This window comes from Dendronephthya gigantea, unplaced genomic scaffold, assembly GCF_004324835.1.
Source record: "Dendronephthya gigantea isolate DGI-Jeju-01 unplaced genomic scaffold, DenGig_1.0 000026F, whole genome shotgun sequence".
Classification (NCBI taxonomy): domain Eukaryota; kingdom Metazoa; phylum Cnidaria; class Anthozoa; order Malacalcyonacea; family Nephtheidae; genus Dendronephthya; species Dendronephthya gigantea.
In genome coordinates, this window is record NW_021163036.1 from 138,121 (window position 1) to 150,075 (window position 11,955).

An 11,955-nucleotide genomic window follows, 5' to 3' on the forward strand; every position below is an offset into this window, starting at 1 on the left:
TTGTATTGAAAGACCAAAGATTGCAAGATATATCTGTTCTCAAATGCCCGAGCTATCCAAACACGGACAGTGCCCAAACTTCCCTGAAATATATTTAGTTCAGTTGTATGTGAAATGAGGCTGCACTAGCTTTGAAGTTTGGCAACAGGGAGCTAAGTTCATCAAAGAAGAAAAACAGAAAATATTTTAAAGTTCAGCATTTATAACTTCAGCATGTATATAATTCTTATTGGAAGATAGCTTTCCATCTTTTCGATAGAGAGGCCATTGGATTTTCGATTGGATTACAAATTTGACTTGCATGCTCATATATTCATGAGTATTACTTTATTACATTGCCAGTTTTATGGCTAAATAAATTTATGACTAAAGAAGTATTTTCGTGCATTTTTCATTTGTAGAAATAACACATCAATCATGCTTGTTTTTAAATCAGCTCATATGTTTTCTGGATGGTTCAACTTATATAATTTATTTGATGGAAAAAATAACTGCTTAATTTTATCGGCGACCATGTGGCATGCATTCAGCGTGATAAAGAAAATCAATCGCGCTTGTATCTCTTTAACCTAACGCATATATTTTTTACAAAAAAAGAATCACTTACCGTTTGTTTTTAAAATTTAGGCGCAAAAATGGAGATCGATAGAGCCAGCTTTAAAATATTAACATTTTTCGTCTTTCGAACACCTTTTTCCCTTACTTTAGAGTCAAAATACACTTGCCAGAGCAATTTGCGTGGCGCGTGGAATGGCGTAGGCAGGGGGACAGCAACATCAAAGGGTTCCGCCGCGAGTTCCATAACTGTATATCATTAAACTGTGGTGAAGTGGTAGTACATCCAATATGGCGTCTGAAATTGACCCAATTTTAGTCCGCGCTTTGAATCTTTTACACTCGAAAAATCCTAGAGCTTTAGAACAGTTATGTGCTTTGAGAGATGAGGTTTTAGGAAAGAAACCTGATTATGTTCCAGAGGTAACACTCGGCAGTCAGAACTTACTAAATTCAGAACATTTGAATCAAAGTGCCTGGCGATGTGATATGAATTTTGACCGTTTCCCGGGATCTTCGTGAACGGGAATTTCCATTCAGGCGGGGGTCTGCTAGCCTAATGCCTCAGCAAAGATGTAGTTTATTGTCTGATATTACAGTCTTTATTTTCTGACTAATTATAAATTCTATATAAATTGATTGTCTCAAGTTGCCATTTTAAATTTTACCAGCCAGTTTTTAGGCAATTCCCTGTATTTGTATTTTAGAAAAAGAAAGATGAAGTCAAAGAACCAGTTCAAGTCGAAACAATCAAGAAGCCACTTTCGAAACCACCTCCCTTAAAGGCAGACCCAATAACAATATCCAGTGATTCCAGTGGTCCGGCCACCATTGAGGAAGTTCCGGAAACCTCATTACAAATTTTGGGAAAGGTCAAAACTGAAGATGTCACAGAAACTGTAGAAGTCGAGTCATTGTCTTTTGGTGCCGGTACTAATGATCATCCCGACGATGACATTATGGAAACAGTTGAAGAGTTAGGTTGGTAATGATTTACTAGTATTTTCCTGGTAGCACAGAAGATTAGATTTGCAGCTGAAGATTTGTTGGAAGCCTTCCAACATATAAAGTCATCAAATTGAGATTGGGATGAATTATAAAAAGGAAGATTAGGAGGAGCTGACAGTGCAATTATATATTGACAATTCATTCCAAATGCAAAATTTAAAAATTTATAGTAAATGGCTTTAGAGTAGCTACTTTTTAAGCAGAGTCATTCATGCAAGTGGGGTAATTGATTGAAAATTTTTTTGGGCAAAAGTAAACAACATGATAAACACTTTTATGGTTTGATGAGGAAAGATTGCTTTCTATATAGGTTTGAGTTATGTTGAAGAGACTTTGGAAGAGTCAAACTCAAGCAATCTGTTGGTTAAAAGAAAAAGACCAAAGTTGGAAATCAGCACTGGAAAATCATTGCTTGATGATTTGGATGTTGAATCTCATGAGAGTTCACCAGACCATGAAATGTCACCTGACTTGTCTGTTTCTAAATGTATTATTTGTTCAAGGTAAAATCTAGAGACAAATATCATCTAGCAGTAAGTAAAGAATGCTAAGAATAGGTTGATTTAGACAACAATGATTTGGGTAATCGCACTTTAATACCTATGAAACTTACCCATATAACATTTAATTTTTTTTTTGTAGTGGAAAAAGTGGAATACCTGGGAATCAGTTAGTAGAGTGTCATGAATGCCATGAGCTCTACCATCAGGTAAACTACAGCAACACCAAACGACTTTGACTATGTTATGTGGTGGGCAACAAACTACATAAATATACAGATACACATTTGATTCTCATTTGATGTGCCATATTTAGTCCACAACAATAGAAAGCCATGCAGAGGGAATCCTGATAAAATTTTGGGTATCCTCAACAATTCATTTACTGCTAACTGAAAACAGGAGTTTTTGCAAAAAAAACTCGGCATGTTTTGTCTCTAGAATATATCTTTAGGGCTAGACATGTTGGTCTGTTCCACCATTATTGGGGTTTTGTGTTACTTGGTTGATCCCGGTGGTAAGCAGACTGTTTATATATTTTTATGTTTCTCTTGACAGAACTGTCACAAGCCACGCATCACAGATCAAAGTATTGATGACCTTAGACATGTTTGGTATTGCCGAAACTGTTCCAAGCAAATGAAACAGGCCGTAAGTATAAATTTTCTAAGAGTGCAGTATGCTTTACATCTGAAAAACTATGTGTTCATGTGGTATGTCTGATCTCTTTGTGATATCTCTTATGGAATTGACAGTACTTTTTCATATATGATGTAAATACAGGGAAAATGTACACACAGCTCAGGGTTGTGTACGTGATGGAAGTTTTAAATCTGCACATAGTCATAGTCATATGAATCTTGAATTTTAAAAAAAACCTTTCCAATATTTCTAAAAAGAACGCATCCGGAAAAGTCGATCAAAATCACCAAATATGCCAAAGAGCTCTGCAATGGCATTACCGCCTATAGTATACCTTTATATCAACCATTGCCAAAAGCAAACTCGACTTTCCCAACATTTCCCGACTGCCTAGCAGCCTACTGTGTTAGATAAAACGAGAACATGCAAAAAACTTTAGATAAAACAAAAAAAAACACAACAAATAATATCGTTGAAAGTCTTTAAATTCTTACCTTCGTTTATTGTAACGAAATCCATTTGAGACTTAAGCATCGCAAACAACTTTTTGTGGCGTTTTCGCTTCGTTTCTCGTCCCCACAGTTGTTCATTTCGTTAAACATAACGTCAAAAATCAATCGCAGCCGTAGCGAAGCCATCTTGCAATTTGCAAATTGCAAACATCAGTTTTCCCGCCATTTTTAGTTATGTCGTCGTGTCCCGGATGTAGTAGATAGTACGGCGATTTGATTGGCTAACGAGTGATACGCCACCCGAATTTCTTGGATTTTTCCATTTCTCTCGCGAAAATTGTAAATAAACATAAAATTTCATTGAAAACAACGGAAATGGAATGTTTGAATTTTCGTTTTGTTATTTACTGTTGGCTGTTGGTAAACTTTTTTGCGTAACAGAAGTAACATAGCAGCTAAAAATACAGTTATACATAGTTTAACTTCAAGATATGTTTAATTTCTAGAGTACAGCGACTGCTGTGCCAAAATTAAAGCCAATCCCATCGCCTGGAATCCTGTCTAATAAACCCCAAACACAGTCGTTCAAAGCACCACTGAGAGTCGAACAAAACAAGGTATGAAATGCAATAGACTATTTCGTTTCGGGATATAAATTAGAAAATCGGTCGCAAGAGTGAATTTGCATTGAAATAGCGATGAAACTGCATTTCCCGTGCCAGGCAGATGTTAATAACGATATAGCTACTTGAATGCAGAGTTCTTGAAACATATAAAATACCAAATCAGCCTGTACTGAAATACAACAGGACAGTCTTTACAGCCGTTTTTACCGTATAAAGGAAAGGGCACAAAGTTTCTGCCGCAATCCCCCCCCCTGTTCCCACACTTGGTGCAATATTGGCCATGCAATATTCATAAAAGCCAAGATTTTTCGGATAAAATAAAACACCTCAATAAACATTTCATTCGGACTGCCCTCCCCACCATAGGCCGATTTTCTGCTCTGTTTTTTCCAACGGCATTTAAAACTGTTTCTTCGTATTTCGTCCCCAGCCTCCGCTATTTTCGCCGAGCAGCCCGTCGGTGAATCAATCGTTCATAATCCCTAATCTCGCGACGAGCACTGCGGTCAGCGGCAGCGGGGTAATAAAATCACCCAGTCATGCCAACCCACGCGAAATGGCGAGGAATTCAATGAAACGATTGCAACAGGTGAAGAAGAAAGCGGCCGCGAAAAACCAACAAAAATTTACCAAGAGATAAGGTGAAGTTAGCTGGTATAATATCGAAGTGAAACGTATACGACACCCCGATGTGAGCTCGTAACTGAGCGACGCGTGAAATATTTGCTGAACGAATGCAGCTGAAGTGAACTCACTACAGATTATTATCGGTCAGTACTCGGTGTTTGAAAGATGTTCGGCCGGGTAAACCCTCAAAAGTTTGCCATGGGTAAACTTCATGTTAGCTGGTAGAATGTTATTGTTCATTGTATAAGCCATACCCTAATATGGTCTCGGGTTGAACAGCACGAGTGAAGGTTTGAAATTTACGATAGAGTGAATATCAGCCAGAACTCGGGGCCTCAAATACAAAATATTTTGGCGGATCAACCGACCAAAAGTTCTCCAAGTAAACTTAGTTAATGGAACGTCTAAGTGCAATACCATAATTTGGTCATGTGTTGTGCAGTTGTGGAAAATTTGGAGTACAATCTTAGAATATTGGTTAATACTAGTGAACTGGAACAATAACTTGGCCGCCATCTTTGAAACTTATTTGAAGCCAAATTGAAGGACCAGTGCCAGTCCATTCCTATTGTTGTTGTTTTCACGGTTGACGATTTGTTGCGACAATAATGAGAGAGACTGGCCCTGGTCCTGAATTTAGCTTTAAATTTATTTCAAAGATGGCGGCCAAATAATCGTCAGTTATCGTTCCAGTCTAAACAAAGTTCAGTGGTTATAAATTCTGATAACGTCAGTACTTTTGCTTAGAAATGAAAATATTTAGTTGGAGAAAGGTCCTTTGCTGGACGCGTCAAACTTCGCGTTACAAGCTAATAGTTAGTTTGGTTACCGTGAACGGCAATGGTGGAAATATGACTCTTCGTATCTTTGTATTTGAACCAAAGTGAAGATTACTTCACTAATTTTGCCTATTATTCTCTACGAAAATTTTTCGAATCGGTTTTTGGATATAGTTTTGGGTTAAAAAATAGAAATATACTACTGTTTTTATTATTTTACTACACATTACTTAAAGACATGAAATAGTTATCACTAGCATTCCACGATTGGAAGAGATGACCGTAGCTTGCTAATGGCCTCGAACTACGGGCTGCGATAGTTCGACAATACGATCGCTCGCTTTTGCTTTTTTTGCCGCGTCGGAGACGACAAACGCGTCCGTTCGCGGGAGATTGGTACCCACAGTCCGTACTTGAGGCTTGCTCAGCTCGTCGACACGATCCGACGTCGATGCCTTTCGGGCATTCGGCGATACGCGCCATGTTTCGTCAGAAGTCTTGCAAGGGAGGTAACCATTCGCGAAGGGCCGCGGGCGAGATAACTCCAGTATCCTTTCACTGGGCTTGTAATTCAATGCGGACATTTTCACTCTCCATTCGTTTTCCATATTGATTATTCGTTTTGAGGCTTTTGCCAGTTCGTCCAGGCGCTCTGAGGGCGAGGCCTCTTTGGCTGCTTTCGTGATCACAGGGATCGCGGGCTTCGGAGGCTGATATTCCGGGTGCATTGGGCGTGGTTTCGAGAGTTCCATCAACCTCGATTTGCGCAGAGCGTTTTTTGCCGCGTCGCTTACCGTCCACAGGGGCGTGGATCGCCCGATCGAATAGTCGTGGTATTTCAGTATTTGAGGTCTAAATCGGAAGAAATTCATGCGTAAACACGTGAAACAACAAAATCAACGGCGTGCAATGGCCACAGATCAGAGTACTCCAAAAAAACTGGAGTAATAACCCACGAAGTGGAGTTCAAGCCTGTATCTTTAATTTTTTTTTAGTTTTAAGTAGAAATACTAAACGATCAACTTTGTGCCTGCATACAGGCGGTGTTACACTATGACTATGCAACTTTCCTTGCAACTTGCAATGCAATTCTACGTCTAAGGCATCTACTACAAACATTTCTTACGTTCTGCTTACGTTTTCTTAGCATTTCGTTTGACCATAGTCGTATTATGACATAATAATGGACCTAGTAGACTCGCGCGAGCGCCACGAGAACGAAAACATTTCTAGGCTGCCCGCGGTTATGGTTTGACTAAAGAAATACGTCAATTTGGCGGGCAGCGTGAATGTGTCTCCTTATCATCAAAATAAAAATAACATCAATACATCATGATATTCAATCTGTTTGAAAAACAACTTTGTGACAAACCCACTGTCTTGATAGACTGTGCAATTATTAAAAATACACATGGCAAATCCTCAAGCAAATATTTATTCGCCTACAGTCTCCGACATGTTAATAAACTGCAAGAATATTTTTCCTAATACAATTTAAATCAGAGAATTGCTACTGTTAAGTTTGCTACAAGTTTTGCAATATTTTTTTAAAGATTCTGTCTCGTGTTCTTCCCCGATTTTTGTCATTCACAGACTGTAGTTCATATGAATTGTCCCACCACAAAACGTTTTACTCACAAGCATAAAGTAATAAAGACGCTTACTTGTAAGCGGGCAATGGGACACTTTCCGAGCGATTCTGTTTAGAAATACAATCTTCAATCTCCTTCATTCCGTAAGGTTTTTCAAGCGTATTCTAGTTTGCAAGAACTATCTTCGATTTTTAATTTCCTCTTACGCGTTGTTGCCTTGGGAACTGCATGCTGGATAAAAGTATGGTGGGCTCATGCAGCACGCGCGTTTTCATATGAGTGACGCAAACAAAAAGTTCATCAATCGCTTGTCAACAATTGTAATTTGCCAATGTGGCAAAGAAATTCAGTAAAACTGTATGTGGACCGCCGTATACTTCAGTGAAAAATTTTCGTTGTAAAAGTTCGCCGTTAGCAAACGACACCCCTCCACTCCTGACTCGTTCGCCAGCCCCTGATTTCAATTAGTCTGATTTTATTGAATTCAGTTCTACAACCTATTCAAATCACATTATCTATAACTAAATTAAATTTCGTACAGATTTATTTATATGCACTTTTTATAGCTACAGGCCCACAGCTACTGTTTTACCCCCAACTAGTAATGTGCAATGCCCCAACTGAGTTTAGTTAACAATGTGTTTATGGTAATTGATTGGTCAAAATATTCCAAAACAATTGTAAAAATAGAATTGTGAAAGGTATTAATTGTAGACTGATGTCTTTGATTTTGTGAACATAGATAATCACGATTTTAATTTGCAAAACAGCGATTCATTTTCAAGAGTATTTTATATTTGAATGAAAATGGTCTCCCATATGTAACTCTTGTGAATGCTTTAAAGTAATTTTTTAATGCTTTAAACTTTAAAAGCTGTTTGCTTACATGAATACAGTTGCAAATATTATACCGTTTCCTGATGAATTTCAAGTATTTGGTTCACATTCACACAATATATGTGGAAGACCATCAGCGTTGGGTTAATGTGTTTTAACATCAGTGAAGGAATAGAGAAGTTAAAGTGGAGCAAATAATGTATTGCCATATGCGTTTTGCAAAATGCATTGTAAAACGCATTAATTGTAATAATATGATACAGTTGTATGAAAGTAAACACGGCTTGCCCTTTTTTGCCGAAGCTTATCTTTATTGTTTCCAGTTCTTTAGAGGCTGCCCACATGTACGCGTTATGTACCTATTTTTAACATTGGCTTGCGAACCTAAATGTTGTTCGATCGCGAAATTCAGAAGCACATCGTACTTTAAAAAGTATAGAAGTTCAATCGTTCAAAAATGTAAATAAACTGATACATTCACTTTGTCTTACACTTTGCCTTTGGAATTCGTGCTTATATAGTTATATTAAATTTGCAATCCTGTGCAAACTGCGACGTGTCAACGCGCCTATACACGGCCACACGCCTATACACGGCCTTGTTAAACAGCGAATCTAGATGTATTAAATATATTCTTACCCCAATTCAATCTAAACTTAATCAAAGTATATACAAGTATATACTTGTATATTTCGAGCCATTACACACGTGCGACGACGAAAAATAATAATAAAAAAGAAATAATAAAAAAAAACAGAAACAAAACCGGCGAGGCGAATTTTCAATTCCGTCGCTGACGTCAGAGTAATGAGTTGTTAGCAATCTTTTACTTATGGCAATTACCTTAGGAATTTCCTTTGGTAAGCGCTAAATACCGTAATTACTCGAATAAACGCCGCGGTGTAAATTTTTAGCAAATTTAGTTTCGAGGGCGGCGTTTATTCAAGGGAGGCGTTTATTGCAAACAACTCTGAATTTATTGTGTAATTTAAACGCCAATTTAACTAACTGTGATTTAACCAATACAATCTAGTGGTATCGGCAAGATTCTCGGCTGTTACCACGGAATTACGCATCGTAGAAGTTTTGGAGAGAGAGAGCTAAGCAGCAAAGCTATGAAGTATAGCCACTTTGAACTGAATAACATTCAAATTGAGAAAAATAAATTTCCACGACTGGTTTAGATTCAATGTTGTCTTTTTTTGTAAAGATAGATACTTGAATTTCTTACAGTCGTTATAAAGAAATGCTTCGAATAAACGCCGCAATGACGAAAAGGTTGCGGCGTTTATTTGAGGGCGGCGTTTAATGATATTTTTGCTATTCCCTGCGGCGTTAATTCGAGGGCGGCGTTTATTCGAGGGAGGCGTTTATTCGAGTAATTACGGTACGCAGCAAACAGTAAAATTAATGCGCCCGGCAGGGAGTCTTCAGACGACAAAGATAATTTTGCCGTCAATCGCCTTGGCGTTGTTTCGGAGTCTGAAAAATCACAGTTAGTTTTACTTGTACTCCGGTGACATTCTCATGGTATATAATTTATAGAAATTGTATATGTAAATTCTGAAGTATATTTACAGTGTCAATACCTTTCTCTTACACTGTAAGTATGATTTATCTGATACGCATTACACAATGCATGCGTGGCTTTCCCACCATCGGGTTCAGGTGACAAATAAGGTTATTGCAATTGGTCTGAACGATGATGCCTTAACTGTGCACAGCGTTCGCTAAATGAAATCAATATAAAACAAACCTATCCGATTCACACAATTCTATGTATGGATATCCATCAGATAACAGTCCTGGTATGCAGTTTCAATCATCGTATTCAGAGGCTGCGAGAGATTGATGTAATTGATCCTTAAAATCACGCCATCTGCTTGATGCCAGGAATGCGGAACATAACATATATATAACATATATATGAAGAAGCTAAAAGGTATCTAGTATTTCGCTAGACTAATTATTTTTGAACCTTTACTATTCAGTATGTCGTCTATCGTGACAAGCATTTTAAGTTTAACTGTGGGTTTGTTGGTAAACAAGGCTCGAGACTCGATGGCAGCGAAATTAAAGGACGGCGATGTTACAGACGCGAGAGTTCGCGAGCTTATCGTAAGAGATATGAACGACGTGAAGACAAAACTTGATGGACTTTCGCGCAAAGATCTTCTCAGCAGTTATCGTTTCCTACAGGAAGGAGTCGATTTACTCAATGTTTCTTTTGGTGAATCAAAGCCTGAGCAAAAAGCTGTTGTAAAGTACGGAACTCGGGACGACCTTGGGGAAGCATCAGGAGCATTGCCAAGCGGTGTTGAGTCTCTGATCTTGAACGACGTTTCAAAGCTTTCCCTTGCTATAGAAGAGTTAAAGATCGAATCAAATAAAGAGTTTGAGGCCGCTAACGAACGATTTAAAGATTCCCGCAAAAGAGCAACCGATGCTTTTTGTATTGAGTCACTCAGCATCGGCGATAAAATATTTGCAGCCAAACTTCGAGTTATTTCAGAATTACTGGAAGGTCTGGAACGTTCTGAAACCGCAATCATAGGATGCCTGTCGTTTTTGAAGGAGCTCCACAGCCTACCTGCCATTCAAGAGACTTTCTTGGTGTATCTAAACGGTGGAATCAAGTCGCTGGTAAATAAAACCGAACGAGTGGAAAACGTCAAGTCTATTATGCTAATCAACTATGTATTGTATCAATATGTTTTGAAATTCAGCACTAAGGATTCTTCTGTTCTTACCTGGCCAGAAATTGAACTTGCTGATCGCAGGTTTAATCCGATGTTACAATGGCAAGAGGTCGCTAGTCGGAAGTCAATGGGTGGAGAATTGCCTGAAAATCCTAACGCGTTGTTTCTTTGCGAAGATACATGTCCCAGGATATCTGCTGTTAACAGTCATGGAGATGTTGTTCTTCGTGATGGAGACAACCTTAAGTTTTTTTGTAGGAAAGGTGAGAGCAAACTGGTTAAATTACCCAAACCCAGAGAAGTTGTCAAGCAATATATTCGAGGAATCGCTGTTGATAAGAACGACAATATTTACGTTCACGCATATCCTAGAACAATAACGGAGGAGAAAGGCGAAGTTAGAAGTAACGTGTTGTATATGATGGATATTAATAATAATTACAATATCAAATACGACTCCACGATCGAATTTCTCAAAGACGATAATTTTTTCATTCATTTAGCTGTAAACAGCAATAATGACATCATTATAATGGTAGATGATCAACCTCATCTGTATATCTATGACAACACTGGACAGTTGAAGCAAAAGTTTGAAACATTCACATCCCCGCCATCCAACTTGAGTATTTCTGAGCAGAACGAAATTATAGTATCCGATCACAATAATCATATACGTATGTACACAGAAGAAGGGAATCTGAAGTCCACAATACAAGTACAAAAAAGTCACAAGGTCTTTGGGGCTGCATTTCACTCTGCCATTTGTAAAATCGTCGTTTTGACCTTAGTCAAGAAAGAAGGTTGCTGTTACCTTCTCTGGTTTTCCGAAACAGGCGAACTGGAAAGAAAATTGTTCTTGTTTAAGTTAGACAAAGAAGAATCGATCCCATATTATTATCCGCAAATCAGATCATCTCCAAAAGGTCCTATTGCTGTGATAAGGCGGAGAAGCATCCATTTCATTCCTTGAACAAAGTTCAGTATTGCACAGCAATCAGCACAGCAGCTGTTTACAATTTTGTATACACAGAACTCAAAGGTAACCAAGGAGCAGGATTACAACTTCTTCAAACAAGTTTTTAAAACATTTTAATTTTCCATCTGTATTTAAATCGAAAGAACGTATGAAATATAATGATATAGATTTCGATATTTGTTCTCGCATGAAACAGCCTAAAATATACCGAAGAACATTTGACGTGCATGAAGCACATGTAGTTAGTTATACGTAGACGCATAAACACGTTTTTATCATCGTAAAGTCCAGTCTTCACTTATGAACTGATGAACTTTATGCAGCTGTGAACTGATGGTCTAGAAATGATAGATTTAAAATTGTCGGACGTTGACTGAACCCATGCAGCTTTACTATTTTAAAACATTAATAATCAGCGAGTGAAATGATCCAGAACAAACTTCTTTACAGAAGGCCGGATGTATCCAGGATTTACGCACTTCGGAAGGCTGGAAGCTTCCGTTTTTATCTCGTTTTATTTCGGAATAAAAGTAACAATTCGTTTTTATCTCGTTTCATTTCCTAATAGGTTACGCCTTGTAATTATTATTTCTTGCACAAAAAACGAACATTTTCGTCGTAGACATACAAATCAAACAAAACCAACTTAAGTTCGCAAG

General features: G+C 38.0%; 2 protein-coding genes across 2 annotated transcripts; one reads left to right on the plus strand and one right to left on the minus strand.

Moving 5' to 3' along the window:
- The first annotated feature begins 846 nt into the window (after window positions 1-846).
- LOC114523234 (integrator complex subunit 12-like) lies at window positions 847-5,401 on the plus strand. Its single transcript, XM_028544100.1, has 7 exons — window positions 847-978; window positions 1,263-1,536; window positions 1,874-2,066; window positions 2,206-2,272; window positions 2,622-2,714; window positions 3,664-3,774; window positions 4,214-5,401. The coding sequence occupies exons 1-7, from the start codon at window positions 847-849 to the stop codon at window positions 4,421-4,423; spliced, it is 1,080 nt and encodes a 359-aa protein (XP_028399901.1). The 3' UTR covers window positions 4,424-5,401.
- Window positions 5,402-5,479: 78 nt separating this feature from the next.
- Window positions 5,480-5,917, minus strand: LOC114523235. The gene has a single exon (XM_028544101.1). It carries the CDS (start codon window positions 5,915-5,917, stop codon window positions 5,480-5,482), a length of 438 nt encoding a protein of 145 aa, XP_028399902.1.
- Window positions 5,918-11,955: the final 6,038 nt, after the last annotated feature.